At 42.5% G+C, this 24582-nt stretch overlaps 3 protein-coding genes across 3 annotated transcripts; 1 reads left to right on the top strand and 2 right to left on the bottom strand.

The window, feature by feature from the left end:
- Positions 1-600: 600 nt before the first annotated feature.
- On the bottom strand, positions 601-8188 carry taf1b (TATA box binding protein (Tbp)-associated factor, RNA polymerase I, B). The gene is made up of 15 exons (XM_055024007.1): positions 8073-8188; positions 6925-7023; positions 6097-6184; positions 5809-5906; positions 5639-5731; positions 4874-4976; positions 4620-4779; positions 3417-3516; positions 2813-2960; positions 2560-2734; positions 2446-2483; positions 1919-2006; positions 1766-1836; positions 1014-1242; positions 601-935 (listed from the first exon to the last, which is right to left on the bottom strand). Exons 1-15 carry the CDS (start codon positions 8088-8090, stop codon positions 701-703), a joined length of 1743 nt encoding a protein of 580 aa, XP_054879982.1. The 5' UTR covers positions 8091-8188; the 3' UTR covers positions 601-700.
- Positions 8189-9473: 1285 nt separating this feature from the next.
- adam17b (ADAM metallopeptidase domain 17b) lies at positions 9474-17829 on the top strand. The gene is made up of 18 exons (XM_055023983.1): positions 9474-9804; positions 10332-10464; positions 10537-10670; positions 10862-10950; positions 11020-11194; positions 11424-11554; positions 11628-11714; positions 11791-11901; positions 12666-12810; positions 12890-12981; positions 13055-13207; positions 13473-13672; positions 13743-13846; positions 14027-14161; positions 14292-14422; positions 14893-15060; positions 15144-15200; positions 16348-17829. The coding sequence occupies exons 1-18, from the start codon at positions 9705-9707 to the stop codon at positions 16726-16728; spliced, it is 2526 nt and encodes an 841-aa protein (XP_054879958.1). The 5' UTR covers positions 9474-9704; the 3' UTR covers positions 16729-17829.
- Positions 17830-18065: 236 nt separating this feature from the next.
- Positions 18066-24283, bottom strand: cpsf3 (cleavage and polyadenylation specific factor 3). Its single transcript, XM_055024006.1, has 18 exons — positions 24113-24283; positions 23669-23732; positions 23498-23595; positions 23264-23392; positions 22779-22956; positions 22590-22679; positions 21830-21980; positions 21580-21755; positions 21331-21489; positions 20900-21046; positions 20674-20826; positions 20493-20601; positions 19888-19986; positions 19633-19727; positions 19170-19257; positions 19030-19096; positions 18854-18950; positions 18066-18260 (listed from the first exon to the last, which is right to left on the bottom strand). Exons 1-18 carry the CDS (start codon positions 24193-24195, stop codon positions 18171-18173), a joined length of 2073 nt encoding a protein of 690 aa, XP_054879981.1. The 5' UTR covers positions 24196-24283; the 3' UTR covers positions 18066-18170.
- Between the last annotated feature and the right edge of the window lie 299 nt (positions 24284-24582).

Below are 24582 nucleotides of genomic sequence, written 5' to 3'. Positions count from 1 at the left end.
CAGCATCAGGCAAAAACTGGGGAAAATCTCCAATTTAATAACTAATTGAAGCTCATTATTAGAAACTTTCATCTAAATTTAGGTTGGAACCCATCCAGTTCTTTATATATTGATTAGAAACATGTTTTAACAAACTATTAGAATCCATAATGAAAGTGATTCAACCTACAGCAAGTGAACGCAGCACCAAGCGATTGGCCAATAGGCTGCTTGTTTTCATATCTCCATGGCAACAGCAGACCATGCCGCCGCAGAAACAGACTAAAGCCTCACGATTTACGTCCGGCGGAAGTAAAACTATAAAGTGTTTGATTTGATTCCGGCCGGAGGAGAAATAATAGTTTAAAACATATAATTTAAAAAAACAGAAAAACGGATTTCCAGAATGAGAAATGCTCGTTTTTGCTGCAGTTTGTCTCCACCTGCTGGCCATTCTGCTGCCACTGCAGCTCTCCGCTGTTTCTTTGTTTCCAGACAAAGCAGGAAAAAATAAGTAAAACTCCCATTAGTCAGCCGGGCTGTTAAATGTTCAGTAATTCAAGAATTCTCGGTAACATATAAATACTGATAAGAAAATAAACAGATAAAAAAAATTCTCAACATTTTTCCACTTTTCTTTATCAGTTCTGGTAGAATATTTCAGGTTTTGATGAAAAAATATCTCTATTGTGCAGAAAAATCTAATGTTTATTCCATTTCTTCAGCTTCTGGGTTTTTGCGATGTGTTTGTTTCCTCAGTCCTGAGCCACTTCCTGGTCTCGGGACGTTGACCAATGTGCGGCATTCTGGTGGCAAAGACGCGCCTCTCCACCTCCAGCACCTCGTCGAACAGATACCAGGCCTCCACATCCAGCATGAAGGAGAAGAGCTGCAGCAGCCAGACGAAGGAGCGCGGCAGCGTGGGCTCCATGTTGGGGTAATGACTGGTGCAACTCCTGCCGAGCAGACGAACACGTCTGGGTTCATAAAGGGTCGCCTCGTTAACGGGTCGCTGGCTGAGCGTTCAGACTCACCGGGGGTTGCAGCGTCGCAGCGGCGGATGCCAGTAGTTGTGGTTCCAGGGAGTCATGAATCCGTTACTCAGAGAGACGATGCTATCCAACTTGGTGTGGTGCAGACTGGGCCCGTCGGATCCGTCCTCGTCGCTCCAGCAGAACTGGAAGCTGGAAGGACCGTCGTAATGGACGCCCGCCGGACAAGAAGACAGCCTCTTTAAACACATCTGGATGTTCTCTGAGATTCCTGAGGAAACAACAGCAAATGTTTCTCAATCCCAATAAAGCCCTGCAGACAGACGGTTCCCCAGAACTCAGCCGACCTCAACCGGGTTTGACTCCACCTCATTCTGATGAAACCATAACAGATGGCTCAGGTTTGTTGGCAATCTTTTTTACACCGCTCTCTCAAAAGTTACATCAGCAAGTTGTAGGTCTGCACTTTGACAGACAATGGGATGAACGGATGAACAGATAGAGTGAAAGGACAGACAATGAGATCCAGTCATCTCATTGGATGAACAATGGGATGAACGGATGGACGATGGGATCAATGGATGGACGACAGGAAGAATGGATGGTGAAGATTTTGAGGGGAATCGGTAACAAACGCTAACATTGGGGCAGTCCAGCCCTCACCAGAAACCAGTGAGACTTACTGAGTACCAAGCTCTGACTCCGGTCATGCAGAAACCTGTCAAGGGTTTCTTGCTGTGCCGATGAATCAACCTACGTTCCCACCCTGTTTTCGTGCTCATTTAGATTCTTACTTCTCCTCTTTGTCACGTAAAGTCTGTCTTTCTTGTCCACGAAGAACAGTTTCTTTCCTTTCCACTGTTTCCTGTAAAAAAAGACAGAAATGATTGGCTGTTCAGCAAATGAAGTTTATAAAAGCCTTCAGGTTGGAGGCCCTGATGTCTCACCTGGCCATGTCCTGGTTCCTCCTCTGCTGGGCCTCCATGAAAGCAGCCTGAACCAGTTTGTACCACTTCCTGAAGCTGAACAGGTCTCCTGTGGACCAGCAACCAAACAGAACCACATAAAAAGCAGCTTCACTTTCATACCATTAAGACTCAACCCAATGCATTCGGATGCACAATATATTAGCATCTTGTTGTTCAGGTGGAAATGATGCATTTTCTCCTATTTCCCAGTATTTTACTGAGAGACAGAAAAAAAGTCTGAAGAAAAGAGAAGGCAGAAATATGGATAGAATGATGAATGGATGAATAAATAGATCAACAGAACATGAATGGACAGGCAGACAGACAATGGACTGGATCTATTGATGCCAGTACAGTTAGATGAATTAGATAGGTGGACGGACAGATGAATGGATGAATAATGAGATAACAGGATGAACGGACAGTGAGTTGGATGAATGAATGAATGGATGGATAGACGGATGGATGGACCAACTGACCAATAAATAAAACCTTTAAGGACCAACCTGTATTGTCATGGGAACCAGTCTTGTTCGATAAATCCCTGAAACAGAAACAAAAGTCAAAGGTTCAGCAGACTGTCAGGTTTCCATGGCAACAGCTCAGGTGTGTCAGGTTACCACTCGGTGTGATCGTCCAGGCCAAACATCACCTTCATGGTGACGATGATGAGCGCGGCGGCCTGCAGGTCGTACCGCGGCAGGACGGGACGCGACTCGCCGTCCAACGTGTGGCGCTTCGGATCCGCCATACCTGCGCGGTCCATCAGGACGCAGACCCACCTGTGCAGCTCGTCTGGGGACCAGAACAGACAGGCGGGTCGTTAGCCGTCCCGGTACCAGTCTGTGGGACTGACTGGGTCCAACAGGTTACCGGGGAGGTTGGCGTCGGTCAGGTAGCGCAGGCTGAGCGGCGCCGGGTGGAGCAATGCTTCTGGGACTACTGGAGGAAAAGCAGGAAGCTGCAGTAATTGGACCAGAACCTGCGCTTCTTTATGGACCGAGCGGTGAGACGGGATCCTCTGCAGGAACAAGAACCACTGTTAGCAGATAAAACGGGTCAGAAACACAGAAAACCTATTCTCTACGTTTGGATCGATGGTCCTCCAACTTTCAAAAGGCCAGAATTTATATCCAGGTTCTGCAAATAACCGAGCCGCACCTGAGCAGACGGAAATATCAAAGTATTTTAAGATGCTTACTGTTTACACAAGAAAGTATTTCACAAATAAATGTTGTAAAATCCAGTTATTCCTTAAACTCACAGACGAAAACCGAGAAGCACCAGTTCAAAAACCTAGATGTCGAGAAAGTAATTGTGACAATTCATTTTAACAAATTGGAAATCATCGTTATTAACAGGACAAGTAATCATTAGCATGCTAAAATCAGAATTTGGACAGCACTAGCATATTAATGCTAACATTAGCCAAACATAGTAAAAAATTAGAGCTGCTCCTTGTAGTTCAATGACCGACCTCAACGTGGAAAAGAAGAGCATCGGGACCATGCAGCTTCATCTCTTCTGGGAGATCCTCGTACGCCGTCACATACGGGACGTGACCTTCTTTCACCAGCCTGGAAACACACACCGATGGAAGCTTAGCAGCAGCTAAAGTTTAAAGGATACGGATGAGTTAGAAACAAAACTGAAATGTTCTAGCGACTGGTTTAACTTCAATAAACATTAAAACAACGGGCCGAATCCAGAGCCTTGGGGTTCCCCAATATTAAACTATAATCTGCTAAATCAGAGCACAATATTTAAAACTTTACGTAGAAACCCAGAAAAAAAACTTTTACCAAACAATATTCAACACAGATTTGTAAAGAGAGAAAGAAAATACAACTTAAAAGGAACTAAAACAATCTCAATCTGTGTCTGCATTTAAAAGATAATTCAAAATTATTATGACCATATCATGAAGCGACATGGTGTTGAATTAGTTGATCTTTTTTTATTTGAAATATGTTTGTAAAAGTTGACTAGAAATTTTTATTTTTCATTTTATGATTTCTTTTAGTTATTCAATAAACTATTTATATTTATTACGGAATGAATTAAAAAACATGAGATAAAAATGTTGTTAAATATGCATTGTTACTTAGCAAAAATATGCAAGTTTTTCTACAAAATGTCTAAGAATCAAAAACTTTTTTGCTAATTTTTGCCTATTGGAACTCAGAAATATCAAAAGTTCTTTCTCCAATATTTCTGAGATTAATCTAAAAATTTCAGAGTTTTCTAATAAACCTTCAACCTTTGAAATGAAAAATTTCCAAGATTTTTCTAATAAATTGTTTAGTTTTCAAACTCAGATTTTACTTGTTTTTTCTTAATAAAAAAAAAGTTTTAAAGGAAATTTTCAATATTGGAATCCGACAGCTTCCATGTTTGTTGTATAATATTTCTGAGATTAATGCGACAAATTTGAGTTTTTTCTTTTTACAAAGTTTCAACTGTGGAAACTCAGAAATTTCCAGGTTTTTTTCTAGAATATTTTTTAGATTATCTCAATTTATTTTTAAGTTTTCTAGCAAATTTTCAACTTTCCAAACCCTTTCCATGTTTGTTGGTGGAAATGTTTTTGTCCCATCCTCCACGGCTCTAACGCTCCATCGAACTGAAGCCTTTTAAACATTTTAACGTGTAAACATGACCATCAGGCGTGTTTTTCCACCTGAGCAGGTCGCTGAGCGTCAGAGCTTCGCGGCTCCAGACCAGAGCCAGGTGGATCAGAACCAGAGTCGTCTTCATGGTCATCAGGTTGCGGCTCCATTTCAATGACGCCGAGGTGCTTGTGCTGCTGTAGTCCGATCCCAGCCAATCACTGGAGCTCTCTGAGGTTCAAAGGACCAATTGGAGCATTTAAAAAAATAAAATACGTCTCCAAATTCGCCATGGATTGATTGTTGATACGTTTCTTTGTAGTACCTGCATTAGAGCCAGCGGAGCTGTTCAGAACCGACCCGGAGTCGGTGAAAGTATCAGACAGAACCGATTCCGCGGCGCTGTCCAGGTCCGTGTCCAACGCAGCCTGATGGGAAACATGGAGGAATTACTTTATGACTCATTTGAACATTTTTACAAAGACGACAAATAGTTTAAAAAGTAAAATCACGATTAAAATGCATTTATTTTCATTTTAGCCTTGACACTTTATAAAAACCTAAAAGACTTTAGTGAAACTTTGTTAAAACTGTAGAAAATAAAAAATCATTAAAAGCAGGAATTTAGAACAATGTGAAAACAAAATTATAATAGGATTAAAACATATTTGAAAAGCTGTTTTTCTATTGGAATATTTACTGTATATAAAAAAGATCAAATTATCAACAATAAAAAAAAGATGTTTTAAGCATTACTGAAAAAAAAGGTAAATAAATTAAAATGATCAGAAATAACTTCAAAAAGAAAATTCAATGCAAACACATAAGCTAAAAATTACATAAATAAAATCTATTAAAATCTTCTTAGAATAAAGTGAACATAAATAAGAAAAATCTATTTTCTTTAAAATAATAATTTTAAAAATTACCAAAATGGAGATGAAAGTGTCAAAAAACCCCAAAACAATTACATGAAATGGGTAAAAATTGGAGAAATCTAAAAACATAAATTGTATTTCATAAAATAGTAATAATAATTAAAAAAGACAGAATAAAATTCTACACCAGTGATGAATAAAAGGAGACTGACCCCTCTGAATCTTGAACTCCTGATTGGGTTTCTGGTGTATCCCTGCTGGGTCTTCTGCAGATAAATTCTCCACATCTGACACAAAACGTCATCCTGAAACCAAAAACGTCCAACTAACAAAACGGCTTTTATCTGCTGATAACGGATCAATGGGAATGAGGGGAGCGGACCTTAAACCCAGGAGTGACTCCCAGTCTGAGGAGAGCGTCGGCCTGGTTCTGCAGGATGAACTGGAAACCTTCGCACAGCATCCAGACGTAGCCGCACTCTGAGGAGCAACAAATGGTTAAAACATCTGGTAATATCAGCATTCCAGAAAACCGTGTCAAAAGTCATTTAGATATTTAATTACTCAGGTGTTAAAAGTTAAGTTTTGACACCAAACTTAAAATTTGGAAGTTAAAACTTTTAAATAAAAAGTTTGATATGTGAAAAAGAAACAGGAGGTTAAAACCGACCCGTTTTCCTGATTCCGGATTGACTGGTGATCCGGGAAATTCTGTTGGCGTTGCCAGCAAACGGCATGTCCACCACCTCTCTGGTTCTCTGAGGACATTTGGATAAAACACCAAAAACAAACAAAAATCACAATGTATACAAGAGAAACGCTGACACCTGCAGGACGGTTGGTGGTACTGCAGTGAGCACAAGCTGATAAATGTAGATACTGGGTCATTTTAGACAGAAGAAAACAAAACATCTTTTTTAGATTGATATCAGAAATTTTCAGAAAAAATAAACCAAGAAAATCTGTGAATAAACTGAACAAACTGGGTTTGTTCAGTTTATTTGGTTAAACTGAACAAACACACAAAAGTAAAAAATTTGCTATAAAAAACAGACATTTTCAAGGCATTTTCTAAAAAAGACTCAGAAAGTGAAGATTTGCTAGAAAAAAAAACTATTTTAGATGAATATAAAAAGAATCTGGAAAAGAACAAAAAAAAAACATTTTCAACTTTTGGGATTAGAGTTAGAAATTTTTTTTTTCTACTTTTGAAACTCAAAAATGTCATTTTTTTCTGGAAAATTTCTCAGTCCACAAATTCAGAAATTTCAGTTTCAAAAGTTTGAATTTTATGATAATTTTTCTCAACTTTTGGAATTTCTTTGGGTTTGAAAAGGCTAAATCTTTTACTTTGGAACCCCAGTGATGCCTTGTTTTTTCACATTTCTGATTTTTTTCCCTTTGTTTTTGAACTGTACTGAATTTTTGTTCTGTTTGTATTGCCCCCAATCACTGTTTAAGTCAAACTCTGTCAGATAAATATTTGTCTGGGAGTCACCTCGATGACATTGTGGCAGGACCTGCAGTAGAAGCGACCCTCGTCTGAGATGCCCCAGTCCACAGCTGAACACTGATTGCAGGGCTCCTTGTATTCGTCCTGAACCAGAGAAAACACAGAGCGACAGGTAAAGGTGACACACCTGGCTGAGTCTCATCAGGAGATCTGATTAAAAATGAGCCAACCAAGAAAACAACAAGTCTATCAAACAAAACAGAACAGCTTCTACTTACTCATAGGAACTCTAAATAGTTCATCTATTATTCAAAAAAGAAATGAATATTTTAACTAAATATTTCATTTTGCTGAAATAAAATCAGCTGGTTAAAATCTCAAGAACAATTTGCTCTATGTATGAATACATTGTCATTAAAAATTTATTTTAGAACATTTGAAAGGTGGTGAAACTATTTTAATTAACAACAGCAAAAGCCTGACATTGGAAAACCTATAATAAAAACACTAATCTTATTTTATGGCCATAATTTGTAACAGCAGCCACATAAAGAACCAAACTAATTCCCTCTTCATCAAAACCTGTTACAGTTTAGCAGATAGCCGAAAATTTGCATTTAAAAACTATATTAGCCGATTATTAAATAAGATGCCACCTTATCAGGATCAGTAATTAAAATATATTTATAGCTCGTTTCAGAGTTTGTTGATCAGAAAACATGTTTAAAAACAGGTTTTGTTCATTGAGTTTGATGCAAATCGACAAGCTAACATTAACTGAACTCCTAAAAACAAAAACGTACTGAAGGAAAGTTTTAAATAAGTAAATAAAAGTTGAAGGGAAACCAATGGAAAACGTTTACCAGAAAACAATTCAGAATTTTATGATAATATTTTTTCAAGGATTATAATGATATAGTCAAACCATAATATTTGAACAAATGTTTTTTTTAAGTTTGCTGAAAGTGAATAGTTAAAATCTATGTTGACCGATTATTAAATGAAATGCTGTTTATTCAGGAACAGTAGATAATATCTGGATATGATGCAAATCAGTTTGTTAATCAGAAGTTGATAGAAAAAAAACGAGTTTTCTTAACGGAGTTTGGCGCAAATCAACGATCTAACACCAACATTTCCGTTTTCTGAGTGATATTTACACAGAAAATAATTGATTATTGATCAGCGCTTACCGCTTCCTCTTCATCCATAGTGAAAGTTCAAATGAATCGGTTACGTATTGATTTGATCAGCTTTTAATGTCGCAGTCGCGCTATCATGTGGAGGAGTTTGTATTTCTTCTTCTTTGTTTTCTTTCAGGTCGGAAGCTGCACTGCTGCCACCCGGAGTCCGATCCGCGAACTACAACACCCAACTGGTCAAATTAACTTTGGGCCTTTCGTAACTTTCGAAACTTTTACGATCCTGAACCCGTCAAACTGAACAAACACACAAAAACGTTCCCTTAAGACGTGCAAGTTTTGTGAAAACCTTGGAGTTTTCACAAAGTGATTCTCCCAGAAGTTTTACACTCAAGTCTACTTTTACAGTTTTGTATTGTAATGTGTGGCCCTCAGTGCGTGTTCATCTCTGTGAGGCTTCATTTGCTCTAGTTTATGAGATGTTTTGCTTCCTCAATCTAAAAGCGGATTTGGGTGAGATCAGAGATTATAAATAGAGCCGCCAGATGTTTCCGCTACATTCTCTTACACAACGTCACGACATGAAGTCCTTTTGTTCAAAATGTGTATTTATTGTTGTTTTCTTCCAGTTTCTAAAGGTTTATTTATTTATTTCTGGTTAAATCACGGCCACCATGAGCGGGTTCATGTTTCACGAGCAAACGCAGCACGAGCGCCTCATCAGACCGGCAAGTTCACGAGCGCGCGAACTAAAAACCCCGCGGACTTTCAAAATAAAAGCATTTCTCAAACAATTTTGTATCTCATGAAAAATATGATTTATTTCTATTGACTTACGCCCAAATTAAACTTTGTTTTTGTATCTAGTTGAATGTTGTTAGATAAAACACAAAGCTAAAAATTTAATTTTATGTTCCATTAAAATAGCTTAAAATCAGGAAAATGACATTATGCAGCTGTTTTTAAGTGGTTTAACTTTATAGATTAAAATATAAAGATGAAATAAATTCAACAACTGCAACTGAAAGGCTGAAGCTTTGTGACAGTTATAAAGTTCTTTGGCCACATTTTCAGAGGATTTCTTTTCTCTCTTCTCATTCCTGTCTCACTCTGACATGTTCCACCATTCATGCGTGACAGAAGCTACTGGACTAAATGGGTCAAACTTCTTCCTGTAACCCTAACCCCAACTGAGTGCAAATATGTTGAAACAGAGACTTTCTAATCTGATTTTCTTCTTTTCCTGGTTGTTTGTAGCCATGTTTTCTGCATCGCATTAATCAAGACTTCATATATGAAAGTTGTTATAGTTGCTTATTAGGTTAAATTTGAACGGATCCAGCTTGAGATTCTTGTTTTTATCATGTTGATTCAGGGTGGATTCCATTACTGCTGTTGATTCCATGCTTTTATTCTGAAGCCGCCAGGCCTACTTCCGCCCCGCCTCCTTGCTTCTCGCCAGCTTTGCTTATCGGCTCTCGGTCTTCCTGGTTCTGCGGAGTTGGAGCCGTTTTCCCTGCGCCTTTCGGTGACAAACAATGACTTCACCCGATCTGGATGCGGATATTTTAGTTTCGGAGAGAAAATGTGTTTAATGTCGGAGGTCAGCAGCTGACCTTTCGGGCCCTTTGGCTCCGCTCAGTCCGTCCTGCTGCGGATCATCCGCCAGTCAATCCGTCCAACATGGGAGCGAACTTCGTAGTTTTGACACTTTTTGCAGTTTTTGTGTCCCTAACAGAGGCTGCTGTGTCTCCAGCCGAAGACAAAGAGCAGCAGGAGTTTGGTAAGTTGTCCAAACATGGAGGTTTCTCTGAAAACCTTCTGACTGAAGTTAATCCAGGGACACAGAGGCGATCCTACAAAACTTTAGAATGGGGGCCACTGACCTGGGAGCCAGAAAAACCTGAGCGAGGAAATAAATCAATTTGTGTCCAGATATCCATAAGACCAGTCCCTCAAGGCTCATTTAAGACGTGTTTCATAATGTCATGTAGTACCTCAGTAAGTACTACTTAACAAGAGTTAAATATTTTTTAATTTTAATCCAACTTCATGTTTCTATTTATGGAAAATATAATTATAAATAATATTTTAACCCATTTTCACCAAACTTTTGGTCTTTACTCAGAGGTCTGAGCAAAAGTTGTCTGACCAATTTATAATGACAGTTTTAGCCCCTGAATAACCAAATTTATCAAAAAGCATTTTTTACTACTTGTGTGTTTTTGTTGTCAATTAGATATGAATCAGTGTTTTCCCCTGACCTGACCGATTAGTTGCTTTTAAACATGTTGTGTTCTCCCTCTGCAGAACCTCTGCGGTCCATCCTGGACGACTTCGACGTTCTTCCATTCTCCAGCCTGCAGACCCACTCCATCCGCCGGCGGGACGTCCAAACCGAGGCACATGTGGAGAAGCTGCTGAGCTTCAACGCCCTGCAGAGGTTGGACCCTGAAACTTCACCAATTCCTCTGAGCTGATTGCCCAAAATATAATATATTCCTGCTGGTTCCAGGAACTTCAGGCTTTACCTGAGAACCAACAACGAGATCTTTACAGAGGATTTCAAGGCCATCGTGGAGGATGAGGATGGACAGAGACGAAGCTTCCCGGTCAACAGACACAACTACTTCACCGGACACGTCATCGGTAAGGCGTCAGAGTCAGATTCACCTCAGTCCTTTAAAAAACACTGAGATTCCTGAGAAAATCCTTGATGGTTCAGACGCCCCTGAAAACCAGGCAAGGAATTTAGAAAATGAGGCTTTAGATGAAAGTTTGATCGACTTTGATTAGAATGAGCAGGGAGTTGCTTTCTATTTGTGTTTTTTCTCCTCCAGGGGAGGAAAACTCTCGTGTTCAGGCTCACATCGACGACCACGAGTTCTCAGCTCACATCCTGACGGACGAGGCGGAGTACAACATCGAGGTAAAGAGCTAAGAAACTCAATTCCTAGTGAAAAAACGTGGAATCACTTTAAACGTCTCATTGCTCCAGCCTCTGTGGAGGTTCACATCAGCGCCCCCCGATGGCCGCGTCCTGATCTACCGGTCGGAGGACATCAGGAACATCAGCCGGCTGCAGCGGCCCTCAGTCTGCGGATACGTGGCGTCAGAATCCATCCACCTTCTACCGGAGGGCGTCAGCATGGAGGCGAGGCCCGATGAAGAAGGTTGGTAGGAAAAGTTCTTATAGTTATCAATGAAAACCTCAAATTAGCAACAAATCTCTCAGACTTATGTCCTTTCAAAACATCTTTTTGACCCTTCTCAACTAAATTCTGTCTAAAGAACCAAATAAATCTCTGGAAAGACTCCAAAAGTCTGTCAAAACAGTCAAAATTATGTTATTACTATATTTTTTTGTAAAACGACCCACCGTTTGTCCATCTTGTTTCTCAGAGTCGGTGTTCAGAGGGAAACGGCAGGTTACCGATCATAAGAAGAACACGTGTCCAATGCTGCTGGTCGCAGACCATCGCTTCTACCGATACATGGGCCGAAGGGAGGAGAGCACCACCATCAACTACCTGGTCAGCTCACAGCCTCCATGTTGCTTCTTTTCCCCTCTTCTGGGATCTGACCTCTCCATCTCTTTCTATCCAGATCGAGCTCATCGACCGCGTCGACGACATCTACAGAAACACATCGTGGGACGAAGAGTTCAGCGGTTACGGAGTTCAGATCCAGCAGGTGAGGAGGAGACCGCTGCTGCTGGTAGCTGCAGTGAAGATGCTGAAGTGTGAAGAGGTTGTGGTTCTGCTGCCAGATTATCATTCAGAAGTCTCCCACTGAGGTCGGTCCTGGAGAAAGTCACTTCAACATGAGGGGCAGTCCAGTGGCGGGAAAAGACGTCTGGGACGTCAAGAAGCTGCTGGAGGTAAGAAATGCTGAACATCAGCAGGCGAAGGCTGTTTGTCCTCCATGTTGAGAGGAGCTGTAGCTTAGGAAGCTAGCATGGATGGATGGACAAATGAATATTAGCACAGATGGTTGAATGCTAGCATTTATAAATGTTAGCATAGATGGATGGATGCTAGCATTTATAAATGTTAGCATAGATGGATGCTAGCATTTATAAATGTTAGCATAGATGGATGGATGCTAGCATTTATAAATGTTAGCATAGATGGATGGATGCTAGCATTTATAAATGTTAGCATAGATGGATGGATGCTAGCATTTATAAATGTTAGCATAGATGGATGGATGCTAGCATTTATAAACGTTAGCATAGATGGATGGGTGCTAGCATTTATAAACGTTAGCATAGATGGATGGATGCTAGCATTTATAAACGTTAGCATCGATGGATGGATGCTAGCATTTATAAATGTTAGCATCGATGGATGGATGCTAGCATTTATAAATGTTAGCATCGATGGATGGATGCTAGCATTTATAAATGTTAGCATAGATGGATGGATGCTAGCATTTATAAATGTTAGCATAGATGGATGGATGCTAGCATGGATGGAAGTTGGATGTTCCATGTTCTTTTTTTAATGAGTGTCAGTAAATAGAGCATCGTGATCAGAATGACGATTTGTTCGCAGCTCTGAGCCCATTTGCTTGTCTCTGCATTTAAGCCTTCAGCGTCTGACTCTTTTTGGACTTGACTGTTTCCTGTCTGACCTCCTGCAGCAGTTCAGTGTGGACATTGCAGAGAATGCGTCCAATGTCTGCCTGGCTCACCTCTTCACCTATCAGGACTTTGACGAGGGAACCCTGGGCCTGGCCTATGTGGCACCCAACAAACCAGACTTTCCGGGAGGGCTCTGCTCCAAACGTAAGCGGCAAAGTTTCCTCTAGAAGTTGTCACGGTTGCTATCAGCATCGCTGTTGTGTTTATGAACCCTGCTGTTCAGCTTGTGCTTCGACAGCAAACAAACACGGATTCATCTATCTGAACACGGGCCTCACCAGTACCAAGAACTACGGGAAAACAATCCTGACCAAGGTGAAGTCCTGAAGCCCTTTCTGAGGGTTTCTTTTCAGTCTTTATTCTTTGTACTGAGGAATTGTGTGTACAGGAAGCAGATCTGGTGACGACTCATGAGCTGGGCCATAACTTTGGAGCGGAGCATGACCCGGACAATGTGCCGTACTGCGCCCCACGGGAGGACCAGGGAGGGAAGTACGTCATGTACCCCATCGCTGTGAGCGGAGACCACGTCAACAACAAGGTGCTAGCAGAGGATCGTTTGAATATAGATAGAGATGGATGCTAGCGTAGATGGATGGAGCGATCATAGGTTGATGGCAGCATGGATGAATGGATAGGAACCATCCAGCAATGCATGCTGGAATAGATTGATGCTACCATGGATTGATGGATGATATAAGCAACCATCCATCAATTCTATCATGTAACATGGTGCCAGCGTGCGTCGCCATGTTTTTTCCATCGTAAACCAGAAAACGTTTTATGACAGTTTGTTTTCCCTTCAGCTTTTCTCCAACTGCAGCAAGCAGTCCATCGTGAAGCGGCTGCGCTCCAAAGCGGCGACCTGCTTCAAGGAGAGGAACGTCAACGTGTGCGGGAACTCGAGGGTGGAGCAAGGCGAGGAATGCGACCCAGGGTTGCTGCACTTCAACTCGGACCGCTGCTGCACCCACGAGTGCCGGCTGAGGGCCGGAAAAGAGTGCAGGTCCGAGTCGCTCCAGGTTGGGGGTTCAACGCTTCTCAGATCGGCTGATCCGCCATCTTTCTTTGTTCAGTGACAGGAACAGCGCCTGCTGCAAAAACTGCAGGTTCCAGGTGAGAGGCGAGGTCTGCCAGGAGCCCATCGACGCCACCTGTAAGGGCCACTCCTACTGCACAGGTCAGCATCAGGACTGGGGGGGTTTCTCTTCTACAGGAACACAGAAGTTCTGTTGGACAAAACAAGGAAGCTGAAGATTTAATTTAAAGTTCAGTGACAGGAACTATTTTAAAAATACTTCACTTCATATTTCAATATTAAATATTAACTACCGGTATTTAAAAAAACTTTTGCCAACAGGAAACAGCAGTGAGTGTCCTCCGCCGGAGAACGCTCCGGATAAAACTGTGTGTCTGGACAACGGGGAATGTCGGGGTGGAGAGTGTGTTCCCTTCTGCCAGGTGGTCAGGAAGCTGGAGCCCTGCGCCTGCAACGGTAACGCTGCTGCATGGGTTCGTCAGCGGTTCTGATGGGGAGCGTCATGGGTTCGATGCTCTGATTCAAACACTAACTTGTTTTCCTTGTGAACCTTCAGTTCTAACTGAAACTTCTGGTTTCTTCCCAGAAACAAACTCGTCCTGCAAAGTCTGCTGCCGGGGCAGCAATGGAGTCTGCAGCCCCTTCGTTGATGTGAAAGGCGATTTTGTGTATTTGCGGAAAGGCAAACCTTGCACCGTGGGGTTCTGTGATGGAGCGGTGAGTTAAACACTCATGACCCGATCCTCTCTGGTTAGTAGATATCTAGATGAAGACTCCCTCGCTTACGGTCTGGATGGCCTCTATAAGTAGAGCAAGTTAACAAAACCACAGAGGGAACGCTCAGTCTGACTCAGAAGTCTGTAGCTGGTTTAACTGATGTTCCTTTAGGAAGATAAAGAAGGGCCCAGGTGCTTCGGTCCAGAGGCCATTCAGAGACGAAGGGAAGGATGGTCACTGGGTTAGAACCTGGAGTTACAGCCACACATTAAACTGGACTGAATGGAGCCCATGGTTGTTCCTCAGCCTCAACAACCAGAAGCCCAAAAGGGAAAAGGCATCTACTGAATCCCCCTGAACACAAAGCAAAGAGTCGGGGACCCTTAAGGCTTCAGATCAACCGTAAAGGCCATAAAGGCCATAAAGGTCAACCATAAAGAGAACTGAATGAGTCCTTCCTGTGTGTACAGGGGAAATGCATGAAGCAGGTGCAGGATGTGGTGGAACGTCTGTGGGACTTCATCGATAAACTCGACATCAACACATTCAGAAAGTTCCTGGCTGATAACATCGTGGGTTCGGTGGTGGCGTTCTCGCTCCTCTTCTGGGTTCCTTTCAGCATCCTGGTCCACTGTGTGGTCAGTGTCACGCCTCACAGACGCTCCTCTGGGTTTTCTTCTCCCTGAATGCCGTAACTTTGATCTGCTTCTCTGACTTTCAGGACAAGAAGATGGATAGACAGTATGAGGAGACCACCAAGTCTCTATTCTTCTCCAGCGTGAGTATGAGCTTCCTCAGTCATGGCAGAGGTAGCAGATACCTGAGTGAAGGCCTGGGGTACAGCAGCTCATTAGATCAATGAAGAATCTGGTTGATGGTGGCTCTGTTCTTTGGCAAGACATAAACCAATAAAGAGCCTTCCAATCACTGGCGTTTGGTTGACCTTTACCTTAAAAGAACCCAGTCAGCATTAATTGAAGGTACGAAGCTTCTGCTCACCAGCTGCTGTTGCCTGTGTTTGGCACTTCCACCAAATGGTACAAGTCAAATCCAGCTTGAGCCCACGCAGCTTTACAGGCAGCAGACTGCATTTGTTGATTCACCACCATTTTCAACCTTTGTCGTAGTTTGAGGTCTGACCTTTTCATCAGTTGTAGCGGAACGTTCGCCTGAACGGGAACATCAACAACGTGCAAATTCAGCAAGAGATTTCTGAGAAACTGGCCTCATCTGAGTGTCAACCACAGCTTCCCCTACATGTTCCTGCCTTTTTTCACCTTCACATACTGAGGAACATGCTGCTGATAGAGACCAGACCCAAACCAGACACTAAACAACAAGAGTGAACCTTCACAATGGAGAAGAGGCTGAAGGCCAGAGGAAGCGCTTACCAGCTCTGAGCTAAAGTTTGATCAGTTTCAGACCTGGTGATCATGTCAGGGTGAAGGTAACTTTAGTTTGAGGCAGTTCATTGGACACGTCCGATTTGATGGAAGAGCCTGACAGCTACAGAGGAAGGTCAGAGAGAACAACCCAGGAAGAAGTTTATGTTGAGGTGTTGCAGCTTGTCCACGTTACGCTTCAGACTGGGAGGTGTTTGGTGGGACTGCAGGAGTTATTAAGAGATTCTTTACAAATACTTTTGCAGTGGTGGCCACGTTTCTGCTAATCTGCTAATAGCGGAGCTAATTTTCCACTTCGTCTTTAGCCAAGTTGGAAATGTTTAGCATGAACAGCATCAACATGGCTGAATTTAGCGGCTTAGCATTGTTTTCTACTAAATACCGTCAGTGGGACTATTGCTTATGACTTAGCACATCTAACATTTTAGCCAGTGGTGCCGACCACTGTCCTTTGATTTCCTTCTGCTTAGTTTAACTTTAGATGAACAGCAGGTCTACATTGACAGTCCTTTTCTTTCCCAGAATGCCGAGCTCCTCAGCAGCCTTGATTCTGCTTCTGTCCGGATCTTCAAACCTCTAAACTTCCCGGCCGCCCCTGTGCGGCTCCCACCGATCAGCCCGCAGCTTGCCAGCAGCCCGCCCGTCTTCGGCGCCGGCCCCGCCTCGAGCCACACGTCCCCGCCTCTGGATGCCCCACACATGGCCACCATCTTGGAGGACCCCGGCCTGGACTCCCACCTGGACGAGGAGGAGCTGCAGGAGGCGTTCGGGCGCCCAGCTGGAGCAACTCGGCGTTCATTTGAGGACCTGACGGAGAGAAACCCGACGAGACGCAGCGACAAGTCGAAGCTGTTCAGACTTCAGAGACAACATGAGATCGACAGCAGAGAGACGCAGTGCTGAGAGACGCTGCCAGGGGGCGCTGTTGCCCCTCATCTGTTCCTTAAAGCTGGTCCCTGAACTCACCTCCAGAAGCCATTTTCTAACACAGACTGGTGTTCATTTATAACCTGTTTAATTTAATCTATTTCTAAAAATAATTTTATAATTTGTTTGTGTTTCTCTCTCATTTTCCCTCCTAAAAAGGTGCAACTTTTAAATTTGCACTTCAGTGGTTAAAATTTTTTGCGTTTTTTATTATTTGATATAATTTTTTTTTCTGATTTCATCAGAACGCTATCATCATCCCACTCCTCCATATCACCTCAAGGTCCGATATTTTCAGAATTAAAGTGCAAACTCCCATAATTCTTAGAGCTTATCAACTAAAAATAACCAAAAAACTGTTACATTTTGCTGACGATCCAAAATTAATTGGATCCAAAATTAATTTGAACCATAAAATTTGGGATATAAATCAGAAATGTGAAGGTTTCTTCTTTAAACTTTCAAAATCACCTCCAGAAATATTCCTCAAAATAAAAATCCAGCACATTTAATCTTGAACTACTGCAAAATTCACATTTTCTCATTTTTACAAAGAACATGAAAGAAAAAAGAAATCTGCATTTTTATAAAGTTTTGCAAGATATTTTACAGAAAATATTTATTTTTACAAGATTTAAAACAGTTTATGGGAGTAAAGTTTTCTTTAACAGGATGGTGCTTTTTATTCATGTTTTTTAAAGTTTGTATTTCTCTAAAGCAAATACTTTAGAGAAAAAGACAATTAAAAAAGCAGCAAAACAATTTAAAGATAGTTGAAATTTTTACTGCTGTGTTTGAAACACAAAGACTTTTACGAGTCCAAATTAAAACCAAAGAATTAAACCAAACTTCACAGTTTTGGTGTAAAAAAGTGTTGAATTTTGTTTTATCGTATTAAATGGCTGTTAAAGTGTTAAAACCGCCTCTGTCAGTATTTTGGGATGTTGTGTCTTTGTTGTTTTAATATGTTTACCTTTATTTAAATGTTCAAAAACTGCAGCTTTTACATGAAAAATAAAAATGACTGTTCAGAAAGCCGACATGTTTTCATTTTACAATAGAAGTTTGGAAATAAATAAAAACGCTTTAAAATCTGAGTTTATTTGGGTGAAGAATTTGGTTTATCTAAAATTGGAAAACTGAAGTAAATATTCAAAAATATTATTTTCCTTCTACAGTTAAATAATTTTAAATAAAATATAGAGTTAAGATATTTCCTGTTCCAGAACAAACTGAAATAAAAATAGAAATGAGGTTTATTTTCAAACTAAACACTGAATTTCCTGCATGAACAGTAGGACCAGTCAGAGAAATCTCGTGAAATTAGTTTTATTTTGTACAAAAACAATCGTTACAGACATCTGATAACAGCTGCGTTGTAAAAAAATAATCTGCTGGAGTAAAGGGGGCGTGGCCTGTCAGAAGACCGGCGTGAGCGCCTCGAAGAGACGATGGATGGCGACTTCGATCATTTCCCTCAGAGGCTCGTCGTTCGGACACGTCACCGCCTGCATGAGCAAATCCACGCCATTATTTTAAAAATAATACAATAAATGTGACTAAAATGAAATTTGATAACAAAATGTAAAGCCTTCAACTTGGGACTTTTTAAAAACTGACTAACTTCATCCAACATGGCTGCTCTGTTAACCCTTTAAGTTTTTACCAGCGTTGCTCTGAGCAGCAGCTAATAATGAGATCAGCGGTTTGCTAATTGCTGCTGGCTAGTCTGAAGGAGCAGACAGGAAGGAGCTCTGTCCTCGAAGACGAAATGGACATTAAAATGTTTCTCAAACATGCATGAAAGAATAAAGCCAAAACTGCTGGAATATTTTTGATGGGGGAAAAACAACATGATGTAAAGCTCCAGAAAGTAGATTTGACACAATATCGACTTTTAAAGGTAAGAATTATTTTAATGAATGGACTGTAAATGTTAACCAGGAGAAGTAATAAAAAGCAGACATGTTTATTGGTACTTTAGGCATTCCATGTTTTTATTTGTTTTGTATATTTCACATGATACTGCCCCTTTAAAAAAACAGAAATCTTCTCAGCCTGAAGAGGGCGCTGCTGTATTGAAACATTAACTTTCACTCACTCTCGTCTCCGGGTCGATTGTTGCCGTGGCGCCGTCCACCGTCACAAACAAATTCCTGCTGTCTTTGAAATTCACGCAGTCGTCCCCGAACATGTCACTGCAACACACAAAGCGCTCAGGTTGCTGCTCCAGTGGTCAGGCTTTTATTTTGAAAACCGCGGTTTGTGTGGACTCACTGCATCATGAGCTCCAGACGCTCCACAAACACCTCCATGTCCAAGGTCTCCTTCCTGCTGTCCAGGACTGAAAAACAAGCAAAGGTCAGCAGCCGAGCACCAGAGCGCCCCCTGCAGGCGGCCGTGTTGTGTTTACTGACACTTCTGGGCGTTGGGATTGGACTGGACCTCCAGAACCACAGTGGCGACGGCGTCTGCGTACATGTCGTTGAGCGGGTTGGCGACCCACTGAGGAGGAAACGGAGACATAAACAACCGGCTTTCCTGTAACTCCTTACCAGACTTTTTTATTTTATATTTATTTTATTTTTTAAAAATCCAAGTGAAGTTAATCAAAGATAAATAGTAAAAAGCAAATGTATTTTTGTGCTCTGAAATTGATTGCCATTTTTGGCTCTTGTGGCATTCCATATTCTTGTTGCTTTTGTGTATTTTGACTTCGAGGTTATCATTGTGTAAAGTGAAACTCAAATTGTAACATATTTTCTTTATTTCATCAGAATTGCAATCTTAGGTTTTGTATTGCCAAGTATTAAAATTTAAGCCTTTAAAACACAAAGAAATACAAAATATTTACTATTTGTCATAAAATTAGCCACTGACCTCCAGCAGCACCATGCCGGCTTCGTGAACCAGCGTGATGCTTTCGAAGATCTTCACTGTGATTTTCTCCGTTTTCTCCATCTGCTGCACGTCACCTGCACAGAAAACACCCAAACGCCGCAGGTGAGACGTCGCCTCCTCAGTCAGCAGGTTTAAAACATGGACAACATGTTTGTCAGTCAGAAAAGAGTCATTCCCTAAAAGAGGCCAGCATAAAGCGCCTGGAAATAAAAACCAGGTGAGTTTCTGTTTTACCTGCCAGGTTTCTCAGCTGGCTCACCAGCAGGGAGATGGGTCCGGTGAACGGGATGGCCTGAGACTGGGTCACCATGCCAACGGACAGATCCGTGTAGTCTGGACAGAGACGGAACCGAACAACATGGACACACCGCGGCGCGATGCATTCAGGGACACAGAACTGCAGGAAAAACTCAAACTGAAGGAGCAGAAACTACAAACTTACATCTTAAAATCAGCTGTTTCAAGAAGAACGAGGTCAAAGTTCAGTTCACTAAAGGTTAACAGTAACTAACCACCAACTACAAAGCCTGAAAAAGACAAACACTAAAATATTTTTAAATAAATAAAACAATGCTTAGCCTGGTGGGGATGAAAGGAAAGCCTGGTGGGCCGCCAGGCTGATGGTACAGCAGGTGAAACTCCGCCCACATCTCACTGCTGTTGATGTGAGGAGCGGCCATTTTGAAAAGTAAAACCGACCATACAAGATGCAATTGGAGTGGCTCTTAATTTCCAAGAAATCCGACTCCGTAGGGCGTTCCTGTTCACTTTTCCAACTGGGAAGTCTGAAATCCCAGTTTTGAGCAGCAGCTCTGTGATTGGACTGGACAGTTACTTACTGGAAAGGTCAGCTGGGGTCATGATGTGGTAGTTGAAGTTCCTCTTGACCAGGATCCCGGAGACCCTCTGGCCCTGAGCGCACTTCTTGTCTGCGAGCGCACCCATCACCTGCAGCAGGGCATGCTGGGAGTTAAAACGCCGTCGGACTTCATTGGTATTTGCGAAGACGCTGAGACGAACCTTCGCCAGCTTCTCTCCTCTGAAGGTGAGCGTTACGGCCTCGGTGTTCCTCGGGTTGTGGACCTCGATGTGGACCTCATCATTGTCCTCATACTCCCGGATCAGAGCCGCCTTCAGTCGGGCCATCTCGTTCTGCTCTCCATGGACCAGAATCTGCAGAACCAAACCAAGACCAATCAGCTGCTTCCTCTGGACTCGGATGGACGGAGCGGGGAGCCCGGATTACCACGTGGGGAGGTTTGAGAGCTCTGATGAACTCGCTGGTCTGCTGGTAGTCGGTGTGAGCCGAGAAGGAGATGTAGTCCACAGACATCTTCAGAGGAAGCTTCTGACCCGACATGGTGGTGATCTCCTCTGGTTCAGTCATGATGTGCTGCAACACAACAGCACTTTGTCACACATGACTACACATTTCTACCACAAGAGGGAGCTATTGCACCACCAGCTTCTGGTGGTTTGTTGACGTTGATTAGCAGGCCAATTTTTAGAGTTGCACGTTAGCTAGCTTCAAAAGTGCACTGCATATGGCTTCATTTTCCTCCAAATATTATGTTTGCTGTCGCATTAGTGGAACTAATATTTATTAGCGCAGCTATGTTTTCAGTCCAATTAGAATCTAAATCTAGGGTCAGGGTCAGAAGTTCTGGTCTGGATCACCTTGGCCAGCGTTCCCTCCACGCAGTACCCAGCGATGATGACGCCGTTCCTCCTGTCAGTGCACCAGCTCTCAAACAGCTCTCTGGAGAGTCCGCTCTGCATCATACCAGGCGACGCCATCACCACGCTGGGGCCGATGTCGTCAAAATGATCCATGCTCTGAAAACAAAAAACACAAACACAGTCAGCGATCGGTCGAGCCACAGCTGGACGCCACAGCTGGTCGCTGCACTGAGCGCGCTCAGTGACCTTCAGGTTGCTGATGTGCTTGAAGACGAAGGGGTTGTTGACGTTGATGGCCTTGCGGATCTTGTCGTTCATGGCGTTGATGTAGGTCTGGTAGACGGCCATGCACTTCCTGGCCAGAGACGAGGCGTAGTAGATGGGAATGTCGTGCAGCTCCGGGTGGTTCTGCCAGTACTCGTCTGGGTCAGAAGCAGATCTATATCAATCAGACTCATAGAACCGCCGTATGGTAAAAGGATGGAGCTGGACTCACCCAGGATGAGCAGCAGCTCCTGGGCTCGCCCCAAGGCGAACACGGGGATCAGGCAGCGGCCCTCGCGGTTCACGATGTCGTGCACCGTGTTGCAGAACCGGGCCTCTCTCTCCTCCCGTTTCTCATGGATGTGGGTGCCGTACGTCGACTCCTGTCACACAAGAATGTCTCAAATGTTCTGGTACTTTTCCATGATACCTCCAGATATTCTCAGGACAGTTAGTCACTGAAACTACCAGAAGCCTCACATGAATCTGTTTCTTTACCAACAGCCACAGTCTCCTGGCTTCTCAGGTTGGACCTTCAACATTTATTAGTTTTATTCTGTTTAGCATTAGCTTCCACAAAATGCTAGTTGGTATAGTGCTTTAGCATTAACTTCCATCAAGAACCATGTTGGTATAATACTTTAGAGTTAGCAATGCTCTAAAACAAATTGAAATTAATTATAACTCGGAGTAAGTTAGGAAAAATCCACAGATATTTAATAACAGAAAACCTACTGAAGTCCAGAAACTCTCCAATGAGTCTGAATTAACATGATTTATGTAAAGCACAGGGTCAAAACTCCTCCACAAGGAAGTTAAAGGCTCATCACTAGTTATAATGAAGATTAATCATTAACAGAGCTAGGGGCTACATTCAACACTAGGGGGCACTATAGTGAGGCACAAATAAAACAGAAGCTTAACAGAAGCTTCAAAATGGTTTTACACAGTTCGAGTTGGTGATGGGGAGCTGCTTCAGTCTGGTGACTCACTGTGATGAGGATGTCTGGCTTCACGCTGGGAATCTCCGCCGCCATCAGGTGTCTGTCCTCCTGCCGGGAGAAGTCCCCGGTGTACAGCAGCTGCACAAAAACACAAACACTTACAGAAGGAAAATCTCTGTTCCTATTAGTCAGAGGGCTGCATATTCACTCCAACTTTTAATATTTTTATAGGCAGACCTTGACGCCGGCGATCTCAATCATGAACATGGCGGCGCCCAGAACGTGGCCGGCGTGGTAACACCAGAACTTGATGCCCGCCACTTCTTTCACCTCGTGGAAGTTGATGGTTTCGATCTTCTCCATGCTGTCCTCCAGGTCGGTCTCGGTGTACAGCATGTCGTCCGCAGAGATGTTGCTGAGAGAGGAAAAAATCTGATCATTTCCAACCATCAAAGGATGTACAGTTTCTGTTTTAAGAGTTATTTTGATCAGATCAGAAGATCTCCAGGTTACCATCCACCAAGACTTTTTCTTCCATTTCATGCTAAATTTCCATTAGAAGAACCAGAATTCATGTTCGTGACCAGGTTTGTCTATGTGAACAGTGGTGGTCCTAGCAGAAATGATTCCCCGGGCATGACTCCACTTTGTCCCCCCAAACAATTAAAATGAAGAAATGAGATATTCAAGATATTTTTATATATGTTGGCCCCTGAACTCACCTGACTTTGACGTAGTCAGACAGGAGCCAGCGGTAGATGGCCTTGGTGGCGTGCGTCATAAAAGTACGTCCCTTAAAGCTGGTCTTCTGCAGGAACCAGGGAAGCGCTCCACAGTGGTCCAAGTGGAAGCTGAAAGAGGACAGAGCTGTGGCACTGAGCAATCTGGCCAATCTGTCATCCACCTCACCACTACTGCAGGTCTGCAGAGTTTTGATGCTGGTTTCCTGAACTCACTGGCTGATGAGCAGCAGGTCGATCTCAGCCGGGTCAATCAGGTCGATGTAGGGCAGAGCGTCCATCCCCTCCAGACCAGGATGGATCCCACAGTCCAGCTGGAGGTAAACAGATGTTTTACAATTTGGGGTTTTCAGTTTGTCCGGGAAACAACAGGAAAACCAGAGTCACCATGATTTTTCTGCCTTTGAACTCCAGGATGATGCAGGACCGTCCAACTTCCTGACCGGCTCCTCTGCACACAAACGCACCATGAAAGCATCACTTTAATCCAGATTACACATATCGCTTTAAAAAGAAAAATCTAACTTTCTAGTTTTCAGTTTGAATTACATACAATCAAAGAATGTTATTAAACAAGTTAGAGGTAAACTGGGGGCGGGAGGATGATTTTAAAGTATTATGAAAATAAGACTAATTTTAATAAGACACTAAAATTATAATCAATGAACTTTACTTGTCACCGAATTGAAAAGCTTATTCTTATTATTATTTATAAAATCAGAAGGTAATATGTTTGGGGACATGTATGCGATAAAACCCTGAATGTTGTGTTTTGTGAATGGAGTTTGGTGTAGGAGCAACGGGCTCGTGGATGAAAAGGTTTAAACTCACAGCGGGCGGATCAGCAGCTGGTCGCTTTCCTCCGCAGGAACCGCCGCGTCCGCTTTTCGCTTCGCCGCCATGTTTACCGTCATAAACTAAACAACACGTTTAACAAACAAATTCATCACTCCGCTACTTTCACCACAACTTCAGCACGGCGACACTTCCGGTCCCTCTTCAAATCAGTCCGGTCAGAACAACGTCTATCGTCTCCAGTTCCACCAATAAAATCCGACCGTAGATTCGTTTTGTTGTTTTTTTGAGCTGCGACTCTTTATGACCACTAAACCTTAACATTCCCACAGTCTTACCCAGAATACCTAACAGTTATAATAATATATTTACAAAAAGACAATGTCATTTGACGGGCTGTAAACAGCATTTAATCAGCCTCTTTAGAAACCATTTCACAATGAAAATGAAAGCTGATTGGTAGAAGCAGGCATTTCTGAAATGTCCCCAATAACACAGAATGAGTA

The sequence above is a fragment of the Poeciliopsis prolifica genome, unplaced genomic scaffold (assembly GCF_027474105.1).
Source record: "Poeciliopsis prolifica strain line A6 unplaced genomic scaffold, Auburn_PproV2 SCAFFOLD111, whole genome shotgun sequence".
NCBI lineage: Eukaryota > Metazoa > Chordata > Actinopteri > Cyprinodontiformes > Poeciliidae > Poeciliopsis > Poeciliopsis prolifica.
This window is presented reverse-complemented; position numbering and strand designations above follow the sequence as displayed.